The sequence below is a fragment of the Gopherus flavomarginatus genome, chromosome 1 (genome assembly GCF_025201925.1).
Source record: "Gopherus flavomarginatus isolate rGopFla2 chromosome 1, rGopFla2.mat.asm, whole genome shotgun sequence".
NCBI lineage: Eukaryota > Metazoa > Chordata > Testudines > Testudinidae > Gopherus > Gopherus flavomarginatus.
Window position 1 is genome coordinate 303,128,815 of NC_066617.1, and position 20,830 is coordinate 303,149,644.

Consider the following 20,830-nt stretch of genomic DNA (forward strand, 5'->3'; position numbering starts at 1 on the left):
AAAGGGGTGGTGGTTTGCAGGGGTGGGCAAACTTTTTGGCCCAAGGCCCACATCTGAGTATGGAAATTGTATGGTGGGCGATTAATGCTCACGAAATTGGGGGTTGGGATGCGGGAGGGGTTGAGGGCTCCAGCTGGGAGTGTGGGCTCTGGAGTGGGGCTGGGCATGAGTGGTTGAGGCTGCAGGAGTGTGCTCTGGGCTGATACTGAGGGGTTTGGAGGGCAGGAGGGGAATCAGGGCTGAGGCAGGGGATTGGGGCATAAGGGAGGGTCGAGGTATGGGATCCGGGCAGCGCTTACCTCAAGCAGCTCCTGGAAGCAGCTGCATGTCCTCCCTCTGGCTCCTATGCTGAGGCACGGCCATGCGTCTCTGCGCGCTGCGCCACCCACAGGCACTGGCCCTGCAGCTCCCGTTGGCCGCAGTTCATGGTCAATGGGAGCTGTGGGGGCGGTGCTTGGGGCAGAGTCAGCGTGTGGAGCCCCCTGGCTGCACCTACGCACAGGGGCTGGAGGGGGACATGCTGCTGCTTGTGGGAACTGCGTGGAGCAGGGAAAGTCCTCAACATATTGCTCCCTGGCTGGAGCACGGGAGTGTGGCAATCCCCAGACCGTGCTCCCTGGCAGGAGCTTGAGGGCTGGATTAAAACATCTGAAGGGCCGGATGCGCCTCCCGAGGCGTAGTTTTCCCACCCCTGATTTATTGGGAGGAAAAATGTATTCTTCAGCTAGCTTGGAAATGTTTACTGCTAATAGATAAACATAGTTATTTAAATTGGTATTATATATCAAGTTGTAAAGAAAAGCTTTCTCAGCACGACAGGAAGAAACTGAGGTCCATTTATAACAGAAAGGTCAGTTCATGGCTCATACTAATTTTCAGGTGGTGATACATGTTTCAGGCACTGCAGAGAGCTCTAGGGTCACAGGTGTTGCCATGCGCAGGGCTTCTAGGTTACAGCCTTCATGGATACTGGAAGAGGTACAGACCACAGTTGAGGGCCTCTCATTTGAAGGTTGTGACCTGTTTAATTCCAATACTGATCAAAACCAGCGTTCTGTAAGATTTGTGAGCCACTTTTTGATCTGTGAATGCTACATGCCACAGGTACCAAGGAGAAGACAAACCGCACCTCAAACTTTATTTGGACAGATACCCCTTGTTGTTACTACTCTCAGCACAGGCCCTCTGATCCACAAAGAGAAAAGAGATTCTAGCAAAGGACGCCATAGAATGTCGGTTGGGAGGACCCTATAGATGACTTAGTTGTCATGGTGCATAAACAGCTGAACATGAGCTGTGACCACAGGGGCTAGTGTGGTCCTCTAATGTATAAATGGGGGAAGATTGATTGGAAGTAGAAAGGCTATGTTACCCCTATATTTGACTCAGGTGTAACCGCTGCTGGAATACTGTTTACAGTTTTGATGTCCACAATTCAGGAGCAAAAAGAATGATTAAAGGATTGTAAAACATGCCTTACAGTGATAGATTAAAGGAGTTCAATCTGTTAAGTTTTAGAAATGAAAGGTTAGTAAACTTGATTGATCTGAAAGTGGCTTTCTAAAAGTTCACTGTAAGGCAAATAACAGTTCTCTTGAAATTTGCCTAGCGTCTTTAAAAAAGGAATAAAAGTAAAGTTAAAGCCAATTCTGTTATGTGTAACACTAATGCTTCCCATCATATGGTGGTGGGCCTGGATCTTCAGCACTGCACAGATTCTTCTGCCGCTTGAGCTACAGGATTAACATCAGTTTGTAGTAATAGGATCCTATAAGTGTAGGACTGAAGGGACCTCAATAGGTCATCTAGTCCAGTCCCCTGCACTCAAGTCAGGACTAATTAATAGCTAGACCATTCCTGACAGGTGTTTTGTCTAACCTGTTCTTAAAAACCTCCAATGATGGAGTTTCTACAAACTTCCTGGGTGATTTGTTCCAGTGCTTAACCACCTTGATAGGAAGTTTTTCCTAATATTCAACCTAAATCTCCCCTGCTGCAATATAAACCCATTGCTTTTTGTCCTATCCTCAGAAGTTGAGAACCATTTTTCACCACCCTCATTGTGACACCAGCTTTCAAGTACATAAAATATTATCATGTGCATCCTTAATCTTTCTCTAGCCTAAACAAACTCAGTTTTTTCAATTTCCCGGATAGGTCTTGTTTTCTAGACCTGTTGTCCACATCTTTCCTGAAATGTGGCACCCAGAACTGGACAAAATACTCCAGCTGAGGCCTTATCAGCATGGAGTAGAGTGGAAGAATTACTACTTGTGTCTGGCTTACAACGTTCCTGCTCATATTTACAAGAATTAAGTTCACTTTTTTGCAACAGTGTTCTACTGTTGACTCTTATTTAGCTTGTGATCCACTATAAGCCTCTGATCTCTTTCAGCAGTACTCCTTCGTAGGCAGTCATTCCCTGTTTCATACGTGTGAAACTGATTGTTCTTTCCTAAGAGGAGTACTTTTGCATTTATCCTTATTGAATTTCATCCTATTTCTTTCAGACCATTTATCCAGTTTGTCCAGATCATTTTGAATTTTAATCATATTCTCCAAAGCACTTGCAATCCCTTCTAGGTTGGTATCGTTGCTAAACTTTATAAATGTACTCTTTATTCCATTATATAAATCATTAATGAAGATATTAAACAATCTGGACCCAGGACCAATCCCGGTGGGACTCCACTCAGTATGTCCTTCCAGCTTGATTGTGAACCATTGGAATAGTTTTCCAAGCAAGTATGCACCCGCCTTATAGTAGCTCCATCTAGGATTTGTTTCCCTAATTTGTTTGAGAAGGTCACGTGAGACAGTATGAAAAGTCTTACTGAAGTTGAGATATATCATATCTACCGCGTCCCCCTCATCCACAATGCCTATTATCCCATCAAAGACAGCTATTTGATTGGTTTGACATGATTTGTTCTTGAAAAATCCGTGATGCTTATTACTTATTGCCTTATTGTTCTAGATGTTGGCAAATCGATTGTTTGATTATTTGCTCCATTATCTTTCTGGGTACTGAAGTTAAGATAACTGATCTATAGTTCCCCAGGTTGTCCTTATTCCCTTTTTTATAGATTGGCACTATATTTGCCCTTGTTCAGTTTTTGTGAGTTTTCAAAGATAATCATTAATGGCTCAGATATCTCCTCAATCAGCTCCTTTAGTATGCTAGGATGTATTTCATGAGGACCTGGTGACTTGAAGACATTATAATTGTCTAAAGCAACAAAGAGTCCTGTGGCACCTTCTAGACCAACAAATGTATTGGCGCATAAGCTTTCGTGGGTGAATACCCGCTTTGTCAGACACACGCGTCTGACGAAGTGGTTGTTCACCCACGAAAGCTTATGCACCAATACATTTGTTGGCCTATAACAGGGATCGGTAGGCTCTGGTACGCGGCTTGCCAGGGTAAGCACCTGGCGGGCTGGGCCAGTTTGTTTACCTGCTGCATTGTTTACCTGTCCCACTCGCCGCGGTTCGCTATCCCAGGCCAATGGGGGTGGCAGGAAGCCGCGGGCAGTGCATCCCTCACCCGTGCCGCTTCCCGCAGCCCCCATTGGCCTGGGATGGTGAACTGATGCGACAGGTAAACAAACTGGCTCGGCCCACCAGGGTGCTTACCCTGGCAAGCCTTGTGCCAGAGGTTGCCAACCCCTGGTCTATAAGGTGTCACAGGACTCTTAGTTGTAGACTAACACGGCTACCCCTCTGATAATTGTCTAAGTAATTTTTAACTTGTTAACATATTTTAGTGTTGGATCCTACCTCGTTTTCCCTGGTGGTAACGATGTTAGACATCCAATTGCTACTAACCCTTTTGGTGAAAAATGAATCAAAAAAGTCATTCAACTCTTTAGCCATTTCCACATTTTATGTTTTCTTTCCCCCTTCATTGACTAAGGGGCCTACCCTGTTCTTCGTCTTCCTCTTGCTTTTAATATATTTATAAAATGTTTTCTTGTTTGTTACTCTTTGTCTTTAACTAGTTTAGTCTCATTTTGTGTCTTAGCTTGTGGTGTGTGTTTATATTCATCCTTTGAAATTTGACCTAGTTTCCACTTTTTGTAGGACTCTTTTTAGTTTCAGATCATTTAAGATATCTTGGTTAAGCCAGGGTGGTCTCTTGCCATACTTCCAATGTTTACTACATGTTTGGATAGGGGGCTCTTTTGCCCATATTAATGTCTCTTTGGAAAAACTGCTTACTCTCTTGAGCTGTTTTTCCCCCTCAGACGAGATTCCTATGGGATCTTACCTACCAACTGCCTGAGTTTGCTAGAGTCTGCTTTCTTTAAAACCCATTATGTTTATTGTGCTGTTTTTCCTCCTACCATTCCTTAGAATCATGAACTCCATTATTTCATGGTCACTTTCACTCAAACTGCCATCACTTTGAAATTCTCAGCTAGTTCCTCCCTATTTGTCAAAATTAAATCTAGAACAATTTCTCCTCTAGTTACTTTCTCCATCTTCTGAAATCAAAAATTGTCTCCAAAGCATTGGACAATCTGTGCCCTGCTGTATTTTTCCCACAAATGTCTAGGTAGTTGAAGTCACCCATCTCCACTATGTTGTATGTTTTGGATGATTTTGTTAGGATGTCTTTTTAAAAAAGCCTTATCCACCTTCCCCCCCCGCACCCCCGCGATTAGGTGGTTTTTAGTAAACCCATATCATAACATGACCCTTGTTTTTACCCTTTTATCATTACCCAGAGATTTTCAACGAGTGTCTCCTATTTCCATCTCAACCTCAATCTAAGTGTATACTTCCTGAACAAGCAGTATGCTTCTATATCAATATTCCACTCGTGTTATCCCACCAAGTTTCTGTGGTGCCAACTGTCATTTCTAGTTCTTCCTGTTCATTCCCTGTACTTCGTGCATTAGTATACAGACATCTAACATACTGATTTGATTTCCCCTCTATGTTCTCTCTCTCTCACCTTTGCCTTGTTTCTGGTATAAATGGCCATACTCCCCCCAGATTCCAACTTTTCTCCCAGGTCTCCATTTTTGGACTTATTTGTGGGCTTTTGTTTCCTGCCCTTGTTAAGCCTAGTTTAAAGCCCTCTTCACTAGATTAGCTAGTCTGATCCAGAGAGAGTCTTCTTCCTCGACAGATGGATCTCATCTCTGCTCAGCAGTCTTTCTTCCCGGAACAGCATTCCATGGTCAAAGAAATAGAAGCCCTGTTAACCAGCCCTTAGAGGATGCATAATACAAGAACAGTAGGTTTTTCCTATGCACGAGTAGCCTCATTTCACGGGTAGCATAGTGAAGGGCAAAAAGTTGTCTGATTCTTTGAAAGACTGCGTCACAAAGGGGATAGAATTTGGGATTGCCATATTGGAGAGTTAAGTTCTGATCTCTGTGTGTAACCTCTCTTTGTTTGACCCAAGACTTTGTTTGATTAGATTCTGTACCAATTGCAACTTACTTAGCTTAGTTCTCGGGTGTCCTGGCTTTGAGAGTAGATAAGTATCCAGTCAGGATAAGATATCTTGTTTCTTGTCTAAGATCTTTTTATGGACCAGCTCTATTTGGGATATCAAGATAGTAGCGTTTGAGCATTATAAAAGGATAGAATTCTCATTTTCTGAGAACAGGTGGATATAGTCTAAAGTATCCTCAGAAGACAATCCTTTTGTTTTGTTTTTGTTTAAATGGGCAAAAGTCAGCCTGCAAAGACTAGGGCAGTTCCAGGAGAATAAATAGGGATCATACGTTAGAATGTAACAAATATTATTGTATAAAATTAAAACCTATTGCAACCACTAAGAAATGGTGGTCTCAGTGAATTTCATAAGCAAGAAAGGTAAATGTAATTACATAAATGGGAAAAAGCTCTATATAAGGCCATTAGAGCACTTGATCCTTGTCTTGCTCAGAGTAAATTTTCCCCTGTAGGTCCAGGGACAGAATAGGCCCACTGCTCCTTCTGCATGTCCTTAGAGGTGACTTAAAAAGGGGCTGTCTGGAGAGGGATGGGCTCCGCCAGGTTAAAAATATCCCAAGACACACCATATGATGAGCAAGGCAACGATGTCTATAGTGGATTAATCACAGCCCAGGTAAATAATGAGTGCACCGTCCATCTCCCACCAGGGCAGATGTGACTAGTATACTGTAAAGCGTCAAGACGATCTGCATGGCATGCACCTAATGGTCACATCACAGCCAGATCGACTACCCTAGGTGCAAAACCAATTTCATTCTGGGATTAACAGAGCTAAAACAAGGAGCTTCCCTGGTGTTCATATTGGAAGTGATCATGACCTTGTGATGCTAAATATTTGGCTCTGGCTAAGGGAAATCATCAGACCAAAGTTCACCAGAAGCAAGTTTGATTTAGAAAGACTCAGAGACGGAAATATTGCAGAGTCATTCCAAGCAATGGTCAGTGGAAAATTTGCCCCTCTTCTTGCTCTAGAGGAAGACGTAGAAACAATGACCAACAATTTCAATGCTGTAACGAATGAGGCCTCAATGGACGTCGTTAGGAAACATCATAAGAAGACAAAACCATGGGTCACAAATGAAATACTACAAATGTATGACATTAGAAGAGAACTTGGGAGACAAGAACAGCACTGAGGGAGCTGATAAATACAGAGCAATTGGCAGAAATATCAAGAAAGGAGTGAAGGTGGCCAAGGAGATATGGATTGAAAATCAATGCTCTAAAATTGAAGTGTATCAATAATAAAAGTAGCAAACGAGCCCTTCGGGTTGTCAAAGATCTGTTGAAGGAAAGATGGACCACAGCTAATGCAATTCAAGTCAAGGAAGGGAACAGCCTTACAGAAGAAAGGGACATCCTCAGCAGGTGGACAAACTACTGCTTTGACCTATACAATCACCAGACAAAAGGAGATCCTAGTGTCTTAGGCAGCCCAGATTCAACAGAGGAGGATGACTTTCCAGTACTGCATGAAGAAGTGGATACAGCTGTGAAATCACTCAAGAATAGAAAAGCTACATCCCCGCTGAACTAATTAAATTTGGAGGAGAAATAGTAATAGATGTAATCAACAAGATCTGGCAGACTGCTGATTGGCCCTCCATGTGGACAAAGTCACTAATCAACAGTCTGCCAAAAAAAAGGCAACCTTCTATTGTGTCAAAATTACCAGACCATAAGCTTGATCGGCCATCCTAGCAAAGTGATGTTGAAAGTCATATTGAACAGATTGAAGCCACAAGCAGAGAATATCATAGCTGAAGAACAGGTTGGCTTTCGTGCTGGAAGAAGTACCACAGAATAGATTTTCAACCTTCATGTTCTATGTGAGAAGTACTTATAACACCAGCAGGACATCTACCACATCTTAGTTGACTTCAGGAAGGCATTTGACAGAGTATGGCATGAAGCTCTCTGGGCAGCCATGAAGAAGTACACTGTTGGTCATGAGCTTGTTCTTACCATTAAACAACTGTGTGCCAATGCCAGGAGTGCAGTTCTTGTCAATGGCACAATAGGAGAGTGGTTTTGCACCACTGTTGGAGTCTGGCAAGGCTGCCTTCTTTCACCCGCGCTGTTCAACATCTACTTGGAGTGCATAATGACTGATGCACTAAAAGATCACGTATGCACAGTCAGCATTGGGTGTGAACAATCTCAAATCTTTGGTTCGCTGATGACTTTGATGGCCTGGCAGGCAGTGAAGATGAACTTGCCAAATTTATGAAATGATTGGATGAAAGCTCTGCAAAATATGACATGGAAATCAGTACAGAGAAAATCAAGCTGATGACCAACAGAAGCGATAGGATCAGTTCACATATCATTATCAATGGACAAGAGCTGGAGACAGTGGAACAGTTCGAGTATTTGGGGGCAACTATCGCTGATGAAGAATCCAGAGCAGAAATTCAGGCAAGAACTGTGCAGCCACCAGCAGCAGTGGCATAGCTAAAGCCAATTTGAAATAATAAGAACATCTCCCTAGAATCCAAAGTGAAACTGCTGCACACACTGGTTATCTCCATTTTTCTTCTTGTATGCGAGACATGGACTCTTATGGCAGAACGTGAATGGAAAATACAAGTAGTAGAGATGAGATGCTTTTGTAAAATCCTGGGCATTTCCTACTTCGACCACGTCACTAATAAAGAGATCCGCAACATTATCACCCAGTGCGCTGGGCCATATGAAGCCCTCCTGACGACCGTGAAGAAGCGCAAGCTGAAGTGGTACGGCCATATAACAAGATCATCTGGCCTATCCAAGATCATTCTCCAGTGGACAATATAGGGGAAGAGAAGAAGGGGTAGACAGAAGAAGAGATGGATTGACAACATAAGAGTGTTCAGGAATGGACTCTGCGGAGACTCAAGCCCTGACACACAATCATCGAAGTGGAGACAATTGGTTGATTGCTCATCAGTGATGGTGCCCCAATGGCCAATGCGGTTATGGGAGTGGTGGTGGTGGTGGTGATGAAATTTTCAACATATGTAACATGAAAAGAAAATGGTGTTTACCTCCCCTCATCCCCCCCCCCCCAAAATAAAAAAACCCCAACCCTAGTTTGAATGGTTCCTGGTACCATTTCCTTTAAAGAATATATTATTCTGGAAAGTGTGTTGAATGAGAAGTAACTTTAACTGTATTTGGACGTTATGTTCTGCATGGAAATATGGCTAAATATTTTAAACCTGAAGGGTAGGACAAAAATGAGATTACAAATAGATCCTTTGGTGTACCGCTTTTGGGTCTCTCAAAAAAAGACCCCATTCACTGCACTAGATTGTTAGATCCTTAGGGTGTAATATGGTTATGTACATCGCACAATTCACTGAATAAAAAAAAATAATGAAAACCAAATATTTACTTCCTGCCATATCACAAAATAGTAGCTCTCATTGCACCTCTCCTTTCCTAAAAGCTGAGAACAGACTGGTTGGCAGCATGTCTTGATGGACCAACAGAGATGTGGGTTATTTGATTAGGCTGAGTAAATTTTGAAGTTGGGGCAGTTGTTGAATGACTAGCAGTCACCTTGCCTGAACTGATGGGGATCCATCTCATGAGTTTAATCTGAAAATAGCTGCAGCAGTCCTCAGTAACCTTGTATGACCTGGTAGTGTCAACATCTAAAAATGCCTCCTTTCACAGTCAGCCTGTAAGGTGTCTGTATAACTTGCTCCCAGCTGAGGACCTGGCCACAGTCATACATTTGTCAGCTCAAGGCCCGATTATTGTGATTCACTGTATCTGAATCTGAATGTGAAGATGACAAAGCACAGGCTCCAGCTGGCAAGAAATGTGGCTGCCCACCTTCTCCATGGTTTAGGCAGCAACGAGCACATCAGGCCAGTGCTCGAGTCCTTTTACTGCAGTGGTTCTCAACCTTTGGCCCACAGGACGTTTGTGGCCCAATCAGCACAGGGCTGTGTCTCATGTGACATCCTCAGGTCCATACAGGTAGTATTGGATGTGGCCCACAATGGTAAATAGGTTGAACTACTGCTCTACTGTCTCCCTAGTCGGCTTCTGATTCTGGTTTAAGGCTTTTGTCTTAATATCAAAGGGATCAACAGATCGAGCCTCAGTGATGTTAAAGAGTAAATTTTGAGGTATGAACTCCTGCGATGCTGCATCCTTCTAGGATAGTGCAGATTCCAGATTACAGGATTAAGTGCATGAGAACTGGGAACAAAGAATTGTTGGCTGGGGGGAAATCTGGCTATAGACCAAATTTCCAGATGAGCTTAGGTGTGAAGCTAGAGCTTTAGAAAATGCTGCAAAACCTTTATGTGGAAGGCACTTAAATACTGCAGTATAAAAAGATAAGATAATATGGGACGGAGTGAGGCTGCCTCTGACATAGGCAGGTGCTAAGTCACCTTCATAGACCAAATCAGTAACTTAAAACTATGTGCGGAAACTCACAGGTAGATAGTACAGTTTCCAGAGCACTAGCATAATAAGCTCATGACAGGAAACTCTGTTTGTAGCAAGTTATGCACCAGCTTCAGTTCTCAAAAGTATTTAAAATGTACCTGGATGCAGTGCCGTAATCTCATCTCATGGTCACTGACAGGCATGGATGTTACTAGCAAGATCTGCATCCTAAAATAAGCTGAAATATTCTTGACAGAGGCAGATGTGGGAGAAAAATGCTGCTATGTGATCACTGAACTGCAGATGATGATTGCAATTTGGGTGTCTCATTACAGGAATAACAAAAGGCAGTGACGCTTGCTCTACAAAAGATGCAAAGATAATTTTTTTTCCCTAATCTTGCATACATTTTCCAAAATGACTGATACTGCAGTCTTGATTTTTGTTGCATGTGGTTCCAACTCTGTGGTATTCTTGCAAGAGCCTTACGATTTTGGGTGATGGAGGAGGAGGTAGTATGACTGTGCTGTTTGCATCTATCTGAAATATAGGTCTCCCACCCCAGCACTGGATCCAATGAAATGTGTCAATTTTGCATGCGATTCCTAGGATGAGATTAAATTGGAACTACAACACTGCTAGTGCTGCTGCACTGCAAATTCCCTACATGACTAAGGTTATTCAGTATGGTGATGCTGAAATTGCCAAATAGCGTGGGTAAAATCATGACACATTTTCCTTAAGTTAAAGAGAACTTTTTTTTAATTTTTAACTTAACTTTATATTTTGCTCTCTCCTTTTTTCCCTATTTCATGGTTTTAAATTGCTCAAGTGGATGTTTTCTATTTGACTCTTCTTCAGTTTTTCTCATTGTTAGTATTCTGTTTTTTACACAGGGTTTTTTCCTTAAGTTTCACATTTAATTGTTCATATATACCTACTCAGCAAAGTGTAGGACCTCATTAAGATCCTTATTGTCAGACACAAGTTGTTTTTTTTTTCAATTTTTTTCCGTAGGAAGATATGAATTTAAATGAAGACAGAAAAACACCATTGCGAGAAAAGGACTTCAATACCAAAAAAGAAATGGTGATGCAATATATCAGTACTGCTTCGAAGGCTGTAAGTATGTGACTTCTAAAATACACCAAAAATATGCCTATGAAAATTTTAATGTACTTTTTACATGTATATTTGGAGGGAAGATAATGCCTAATTGAGCTATTAAGTTTTTGGACTAATATCAATCCTTAGATGCAAATGTCCTAAAGGGTCAGATTTTAATTTTTTTTACATCTTTATGTAACAGTGGAAGTTGTCTGTATATGTTGGGCCGAGTTTATCCTGTAAGGTAAAGGTATAACTGTCAGTTGGGGAAAACAAGTTCCCTTGAAAACATCTGAAGTTTCAGTTGTAGTGTTACTTTGCAGTACTATTTTAAAACAACTTCATTTTTACTTGGTGTTTCATTCATCCTTTACACTTGACTGTAATACTCCATTCTGTATTGTTTGTTACTTTCAATTTGTGCAGGGTTTAGCAACATCGAAAGTGCATACTGGAACAGGCCAGGGTCCATCTAACTTAGTATTCTGTGTCTAATAGCGGTCATATAGACACACAAATGTTGAATTTTTATTTTGAATCCTACTTAGTTCTTGATCTTAGTGATTATTGAGGCCACAAGTTCCACAGACTACTTGTGCATTCTGTGGAAAAAAAAATTCCATGTCACTTTTAAGTATGGCACGCTTCAATTTAATTATATGACCCTTACTATAGAATTGACAAGGTTACTATACATGTCTGATCCACTTTTTCAGTAGTGTTATTTATTTTGTGTACCTTTATGATGTCACTATTTATTTATCCTTTCGTCAATGTAAATCTGTTCTTTTCAGTTTCTCTTCATAGCAACTATTTTTCATACTCCAGTCATACTTGTTGCTTTTACTCAGTCTCTCCTCATGATTTCTATTGTTTCCTTTTTGTAACCAGTATTGAACACAGTATTCCAGGTGAGGTTGTATCACTGATTTATCTAAATGACATTTTCAGTATTTTCCACTCCCTTCTTTAAGCATCTTAACACTTAGTTTGCTTTTTCACCACCACTGCACTGTGAGCAGAAGTTTTTCATTGAGGTTTAGAGTTTCTCTTCTGAGTTGTTGGAACCAACTGGGACCCTAGTAAGGATTGTGACTACTTGAAACATTACACATGAGTAGGAATTATTTTACATTTGTCATTATGGAATTTCATCTGCCACAGCCACCCTATTTCACATAGCAAAACCTAACTGATGTTTTAGATGAAACAAGATGTCAAAATAAAGTAAATGTTTGAAGATTTTAGAGAAGTCTTTCAACTGAATCCAGCGTGGAACAGTTCTACGTTTTGAATTAGTTTTTGTGACACAAGTTGTACTTGTATTGGAAAATTTTTGGGTACTCTAATTTAGTGACCCAAGAGATGAATGAAATAGTAATTCTTCTTTGAGTGATTGCTCATGTGTATTCCACAGTAGGTGTGCATGCTCGCCACGTGCACCAGTGCTGGAAGTTTTTCCCTTAGCAGTACCTGTACGGAGGAAACACCGCTGTGACCCTGGGAGTGCTACCTCTATATCGCACTATAAGGGGAGCCGCGTGCTTCCCCTACCTTTAATTCCTTCTTGCCACCAGTAAAGGTAGTCGGAACTTCATGCTCCAGCCTTGCTGCAGCTTCTCTAGTTAGCCTTAGTAGTACAGTTGTTCCAATAGTTTCTCAAGTTAGTTGATTGGGCTTGGGGCATGCCCTGTGCCCCAGGCTTCAAGTCATGCGACTCCTGTCACAGTTCTATGCCAAGAAGTGACCTGCATACTCAGTGTCTCCACTGCTTGAGCGAAACTCACGTACGTGAGCACTGCACGATCTATAGATCATTCAAGCCGCGGACTAAGGAGAGGGAAATGAAGCTTTGTGCTCTCCTAATGGAATCAGCGCTGACCCCGGCAGCAGCATGCTGAACAGACTCAACGCCCGGAACCACCTCTTTGGTGCAGAGCGAAATCCCCTCCACTAGCCGGCACTGCCCCCCCTCCAAGAAACAAGGGAAGAGACTCAGGGGCGCTGAGAGAAGGAAAGGTGTGAGGCTGGACCCGACCTGGACAGCCCGCAATCCCCCTCGGGACCCAGGCCTCTGACTCGAGTTGAGCGGAGCAGCCCGATCCCGTCCACGCATGCCTCCCCTGCGGTGAGGATGCCATCAACAGCGGAGGCTGCACAGGACGTGCGTGACATCTTAACCCTTCCAGTACCCAGGGCGCCGCCCGAGATGGGCCCCCGATCTCGAGGGAAGCTGCCACTGGGAACCCAGCAGATCTCCCTGATGCGGCACAGTCTCCGCTCTGAGGACTGCTTGCTGCCTCGCTTGATGTGATCTTCCCAGAGCTTGCGCCAGCCATCTACTCCACTCAGGCTGACCGGCTTGCCGCCTGCATGGAAACCTCTGGGCTCCTCCACACCTCGTGACCAGGGACACAGGCATGGGACAGGTGCTGCGGACACTCTTCCTTGTGTCGCAGCTACTGTAGCCTATTCCGACACCAACATCGACGCTCCGACTCGAGTTCCCTCTCTACCAGGCATCGCACACAGGACTCCTCTCATGGGGTGAGTATAGGAGATCACCTCGGACAGGTACTGGTCCTTGTTGTCGAGGTCCTGGTCACGTGGAAGGCACTGCCGCAGGCACTATCGTGCTCGCTGCTCCTACAATACCGTATGATCAATGGTGACCTCAGCATCAGCACCCAGCCGCCCATCTCCACATCGTGCAGCTCAGCAAGAACAAACTGCGTCGCCCATCCCCCAAGGTGGTCAGTAGCACAGTACACAGTGGCAGGGGCAGTGGTGTTAATGGTCACCATGGCCGCAGATGCCCGCCCAGGCGAGATCTCATTCAGTGGCTGGAGCGTCCCCGGCTCCTTTGGCCTCCCCTCCTCGGCAGAGGGAAAAGTCAACGAGTCTCAAGCTGATGGCATCGCACCTGGACTCTGACCTCTGCATTGACCCACCGGTACCCCCTGATGCCCTAGGCACCGTGCTGGTCCCCTCATCGGCGCTGGAGGAGGCCATAATGGCACCACCACCCGTCCCACGGGAGGACTTCAAGGCTCACCAGGAGCTCCTTAAGTAGGTGGCGTCCAATCTCCAACTCCGGGCTGAAGAGATAGAGGAGCCATCCGGCTATTTCTTTTTAAGGTGCTCTTGTCCTCAGCACCAGGCCAGGTGGCCCTGCCTCTCTTCCGGGGGTAGCCAATATCTCGACTACCCTGTGGCAAACCCCAGCTTCCTTGGCCCCCATCTCCAAGAAAGTGGAGAGGAAATACTTCATGCCGGCTAAGGACCACGAGTACCTGTATTCCCACCCGACACCTAACTCCCTGGTGGTGGAATCAGTTAACCACCAGGAATGTCAGGGTCAACCCGCGCCCACCCCCAAAGACAAGGATGCCGGGAGACTGGATACATTTGGCAGGAAGGTTTATTCCTTGGCAAGTTTCCAGCTCAGGGTGGCCAACTATCAAGCCCTACTGAGCCGGTATGACTTCAACCTATGGGGGTCCCTACCAAAGTTTGAACTTCTCCTCCTGGAGTGGGACAAAAAGGAGTTTAGGGCACTGGTAGGGAAGGAGTGGCAGTGATTAAAGCAGCCCTCCAGGCAGCGTCGGACACGGCCAGAATGGCAGTCCGCTCGATGGCCTTCGCCATATCCATGCACAGGGCATTGTGGCTTCTCCTATCTGGACTATCAGCAGGGTCCCAGTCCTTGATGCAGGACCTTCCCTTTGATGGGAAAGCATTGTTTATGGACCAAACTGATGTCCACCTGCATGGGATGAAAGACTCCCACACCACCCTGCAAACCTTGGGCCTGTATGTCCCTCCGGCGAAGGGCAAGCCCAGGCTGCAGGCTTCAGCTCCCCCTGCTAGGAGCAGATATGAGCCCTCACTCAAGAGACCGAGGAAACAGAGGCCATAGGTCCCAACGTCAGTCCCACTTGGCCCCACAGCCAGGCCCATCGAAGAGCAAAAGGCAGGAAAAGAGGCGATTTTGACTCTTTGCGGGGGCCACCGGGCCTGTTGCCAGGGAAGCCTCCCAATTAATAATAAAGTTTGTGTTCTGCAACTGTTTATCTGCCTTCTGTGTGGAGTGGTCCCATATAATGTTGGACCAGTGGATCCTCAACCCTATCTCCAAGGGCTGCGTGTTGCAGTTCACCTCAAACCCCACCCACTCCCGGCCATGGATGAGTCTCAGGGACCTGGAGCATGCCACCTCCTGGTCTAGGAGGTGGGCATGCCTCCTCTGCCGGGGGGCATTGGAAAGGGTACTGGTAGAACTCCAGGGCAAGGGTTTCTGCTTCCATTATTTCCTGATCCCGAAGGTGACAGGGGGTCTCAAACCCATCCTAGACCTATGGGATCTCAGCAGTTTTATGGTCCACTACCGGTTCCGGATGGTATCCCTGGTCTCTGATTTCCTCCCTGGTCCCGGGGGATTGCTTCATGGCCCTGGACCTCCGGGACACTTATTTCCATATCCATATATTCGAGAGACACAGACGCTTCCTCCAATTCCTGGTAGAGGGGGGACCATTACCAGTTCACTGTCCTCCCGTTTGGCCTTTCCACGGCCCCCAGAGATTTCATCAAATGCATGGTGGTGGTAGCACCAGAGGAGAGGGTGCAGATTTTTCCATACTTGGACAATTGGCTTCTCAAGGGCACCTCTCGGTCCCAAGTGCAGGCTCAGATGGGACTTCTCTTGTCCATGTGCCCAGATCTCGGCCTAGTGGTGAAGAAGACCAATTCTACGTTAGTTCTGGTTCAGCACATAGAATTCATAGGGGTGCTACTGGACTCATTAGAAGCCACAACCTCTTTTCCCAGAGACGGGTTTGAGACTCCCAAAGGTCTCATTGTCTCAATCACGGCCTTCCCCGTGACGATGGCAAGGGCGTGCCTTCAGATCCTCAAGCAAATGGTGGCGTGCATTACTTGGTTCACCACGCCAGGGTCAGAATGAGACTCCTCTAGCTCTGGCTGGCCTCCCAGTGTTCCCAGGCCCGGGACGTGCTGGACAAGGTTGTCACGATACTGTCCCAGGTAGTTGCTGCCCTTCAGTGGTGGTCCCTCCTGTGCAACATGCTGTAAGGGGTCCCCTCTGAGAAATCTTCCCCTCACTAGACCTGGTGTCAGATGCCTCGGACTTGGGCTGGGGGGCCCATATAGGGAACATTCAAAGACAAGAGAGGTGGTCAGCCTCGGAATTATCCCTACACATAAACGCCAGGGTGCTCAGGGCAATACGGTTGGCGTGCAAAACTTTCAGCGGACACCTTTGCAGGAAGGTGGTCAGAGTCCTCATGGACAATACCACTGCGATGTATTACATCAACAGACAGGGAGGAACGCGCTCCTCGGCCCTATTCCTGGAAGCCGTGAGCTTGTGGGAGTTCTGTATAGCCCACAATATCTCCCTGCCAGCATTCCACCTACTCAGCATCTGCAGTGTGTGAGCTGATCACCCAAGCAGGGTTTTTTCTCACCAGTACGAGTGGTCACTCCACTGGGAGGTCATCCTACAGCTTCCGGGAGTGTGGTGTTCCCCGGTTCGACCGCTTTGCAACTGACCAGAACTGACGCAGCTCCCAGTTCTACGCCAGGGGAGGGCTGGGAAAGGGGGCGATCTTGGATGCTTCCCTCCTTCAGTAGTCGGACCAACTTTTCTATGATTTCCCACTTTTCCCCCTAATAGGCAAAGTCCTGCGAAAAGTAAAAGCAGACAGGACGCAGGTTATCCTCATAGCCCCGGATTGGGCCCGTCAACACTGGTATGGGACCCTCCTGCAACTCCTAATGCCTCCTCCGCGGAAGCTGCCGCTTTGCCCAGATCTTCTCTCCCAGGAAGGGGGATGCCTCCTCCACCTAAACCTGGCCATGCTTCATCTGACAGCATGGTTGCTCTGTGGTTAGATGAGGAGCAGGGGAGGTATTTGGAGAACATCAAAAGAGTTCTATTGGGAAGTAGAAAGCTGTCCACACGACAGATGTACCTGGCCAAATGGTCCAGGTTCTCTAGGTGGACGAGGGAGTGGAGAACCTCTCCATCGTCCGCATCGCTCCAACTTATTCTTGATTACCTCCTGCCCTTTAGGGGACCCAAGGGCTAGCTCCCGCCTCAGTTTTGGTGCATTTTGCAGCCATATCGGCCCTCTACCCGCTGGTACGGGGCCACTCAGTCTTCTCCCACAATGATCCCTTTTCTAAAGGGCCTGGCTCGTTCATTCCCATATGCTAGGCCCCCCGTGCCGCAATGGGATCTAAATCTAGTGTTATCCCTCTTTACAGGTCCTCCCTTTGAGCCCTTGACCCCATATTCCTGGCCTCACTTGTCATGGAAAGTAGCATTCCTTGTTGCTATCACATCAATCCAACGTGTCTCAGAGCTTAGGGCCTTGACCTTGGATCCCCCGTATATGGTCTTCCAGAAGGATAAGGTCCAGATTCACCCACACCCCGCTTTTCTCTTGAAAGTGGTCTCCGGCTTCCATGTGGATCAGGACATTTTCCTACCGGTACTCTGGCCTAAGCCCCATTCCTCCAACAAAGAGCGCCACCTACACACGCTAGATATGTGTAGGGTGCTGGCTTTTTACCTGGACCAAACCAGGCTGTTCCAGAAATCCTCGCAGCTGTTCTATGCGACGGATGAGGGGACAACCAGTTTCCACCCAGTGTCTTTCCTGCTGGATTATCTCATGTATACGCACATGTTATGACCTGGCAGGGGTTTCCCCTGCCACCCAGAGGTGAAAGTAAGCCAGTACAGCCCAGTATGGAGTACCAGTAAAAAAAGGTGCAGTAGTGTACCGGCAAAGAAGTGGAGCATTCAGTACTGGCTTACTTTTCACCTCTTTTTTGGCTGCATAACAAAAAGTTCAAACTCAAAGCTAATAAAAGCTTGGAAGGGGAAAACTCACTGTCATGTTTGTTTCTCTCCCTCTCCTCCTCCAGCTAGGCTGCCCGACGTGGCTAGGCTCCACGTTCCTCCGACTCCCGCCTTCAGCAGGGGCTCCCCTCTAGCTTTGTAGTAGGGAGCAGGGGGACTGGCTGAGGGAGAAGCCTCCCCAGGTAGCCTGCTGCCTGTATAAGAACAGTTCAAACTTAGTTGTTCACGCTGTGATTTGAACCGTGGGATTCGGGACTGTTTCTGGCATCCTTGTTTGTTTCACTCGCGGTTGTTGGGTGTGTGTGTGCTCCCAAAGCTGGGGCAGTTCTTTTCTGCCCCCTGGATGAGGTTATCTTCAATAATATAATACACAAAAAATACAGTCAAAATCAGGAAACATTTCCAAGTTCAAATCTATCCGATTCCCTCCCCAGCAGAGGATCATGGTTGTCATGTCCAAACTGCTTGAAGATCCTCTTGAAATGTTACTGTTTAAAAAAAAAAACAAAACAAAAACACATGGAGAACATGGGTGGGAAGATGTGTTCTGCTGATCAGGGTTTATTTTGGGCAAAGCAATTTTGGTAAAACAACTAAAGATTCACGGGGAAAGCAAATAGCCTGATAGGCAAAACCACAAAGGAATTGTAGGGGAAAACTGGATATTCAGGGAAATCATTGTGACCTCCTTTGAAAAAAATAGTAGTTTTCATTCCACCCTCGTGATATATTGAATTAAACTCCTGAAATGTGCTTAGGGCATAGGGGTTCAGATCTCTTTTTGTTTTGTTGGTGTCGGTGTCCTGCAGAATGCTGAGGCTGAAATTGACAAAACTTTCTTTAAGTATCTTGCATATTTCCCCAACAACCCTGGGAGGTTCATATCACCCAGTGAACAGCTAAGTTTAAACTGTTCTTATGCAGGCAGCAGGCTATCTGGGGAGGCTTCTCCCTCAGCCAGTTCCCCTGCTCCCTGCTACAAGCTAGAGGGGAGCCCCTGCTGAGGGCAGGGGTCGAGGGAACATGGAGCCTAGCCACATTGGGCAGCCTGGTTGGAGGAGGGAGGAGAAGGAGAAAAATTACAGACGGTGGTGGTGGTGGTGGTGGTAGTAGCAGCTTTATTTTCTTTATCTAAGTCATGCAATGAGAGGGATCCATGAAGTACGTAGGAGAAGTGGGTTGCTTGTGTTCGGACAATACGGTTAAAAAATGTAACTTCCACCCCAGGCCCCACCCCTTCTGTCTGAGTCCTCCCCCCTTCCGGGAGGCGGGGAGAGAGTGGGACCTGTACCAGTAAGAGCTGTATTTTACTTTCACCCCTGCCGCCACCTATCGTTAAGGCGCATTCTACGACAGCTCAGGCCTCATTAGCCGCCTATATACCTCATGTCCCTATCCATGACATATGTAGAGCTGCCACGTGGTCCTCTATCCACACCATTGCTTCACGTTATGCAATAGTCTCCCAAGCACGGGATGACACCGGGTTTGGTAGGGCGGTAATGCATCCCGGAAACCCTTAAACTCCTACCCACCTCCTTCAGATATAGCTTGGAATCACTTGAAGAAAGGACAGTTACCTGTTCCATAACTGGTGTTCTTCAAGATGTGTTGCGCAGGTGTATTCCACATCCTGCCCTCCTTCCCCTCTGTTGGGGTACGTCCACACTACAGCTTAAAATCGATATTAGTAAAATCGATTTTATAAAACAGGGTTTATAAAATCGATTTTACGCGTCCACACTAGGGCACATTACGTCGGTGGTGTGCGTCCATGGTCCCAGGCGTCGATCGATTTCAGGAGCGTTGTACTGTGGGTACCTATCCCATAGTTCCTGCAGTGTTCCCTGACCCTTGGAATTATGGGTTACTACCTCAGTGCCTGATGGGGCAAAAATCACTGTCGTGAGTGGTTCTGGGTACAACCTCACCCCCTCCCTTCCTGAAAGCAGCAGACAGCCATTTCGCGCGTTTTTTACTGGGTGAAGTGAGCAAACGCCATTTTACAGCAAGCATGGACCCTGGTCCGATCAGTACCTTGATCGTGAATGTTGTAAACAGTTCACGCATTCTCGTGCTGTCTATGCTGAACCATGAACAGCAAATGCAGGAGAGGAGGCTGCAGCTACGGCAGCATGGCGACGAGAGTGATGAGGACCTGGAGACTGAGTTCTCCGAAACTGCGGGCCCCTGTGCTTTGGAGCTTCTGATGGTAATGGGGGAGGTTCTAACATAGTGGATGGCTTTGCTGCAATGGGATTCCCTAACTGTGGGGGGGCCATAGATGGAACCCATATCCCTATCTTGGCACCGGAGCACCAGGGCACCCAGTACATAAACCGCAAGGGGTACTTTTCAATGGTGCTGCAAGCACTGGTGGATCACAAGGACGTTTCACCAACATCCACGTGGGATGGCCAGGAAGGGTTCATGACGCTCGTGTCTTCAGAAGCACTACTCTGTTTAAACAGCTGCAGCAAGGGACTTACTTCCCAGACCAGAAGATTACAGTTGAGGATATTGAAATGCCTGTAGTTATCCTGGGGGACCCAGCCTACCCCTTGATGCCATGGCTCATGAAGCCATACACAGGCAGCATGGAAAGTGGTCAGGAGTTTAACTACAGTCTGAGCAAGTGCAGAATGGTGGTAGAATGTGCATTTGGGCGTCTCAAAGCTCGCTGGAGAAGTTTACTTACTCGCTCAGACCTCAGCCTTTGTTATTGCTGCTTGCTGTGTGCTCCACAATCTCTGTGAGAGTAAGGGGGAGACCTTTATGGCGGGGTGGGAGGCTGAGGCAAATCACCAGGCCGCTGATTACGCGCAGCCAGACACCAGGGCAATTAGAAGATCACACCAGGAAGCGGTGCGCATCAGAGAAGCCTTGAAAACGAGTTTCATCGTGGGCCAGGGTACGGTGTGACTGCTGTGTTTCTTTCCCCTTCCTGAACCTCCCCCACCCCCCGTA

The 20,830-nt window shown here is 46.2% G+C and overlaps 1 protein-coding gene across 4 annotated transcripts in view; it reads left to right on the forward strand.

The window, feature by feature from the left end:
- Positions 1–20,830, forward strand: part of DIAPH3 (diaphanous related formin 3) — a 555,175-nt gene that overhangs the window by 46,966 nt on the left and 487,379 nt on the right. For all 4 annotated transcript variants that reach the window (XM_050947581.1, XM_050947589.1, XM_050947561.1 and 1 more), the window contains one exon: positions 10,882–10,986. In XM_050947581.1, coding sequence (XP_050803538.1) covers positions 10,882–10,986 — 105 coding nt within the window. The remainder of the gene's footprint in view (positions 1–10,881; positions 10,987–20,830) is intronic.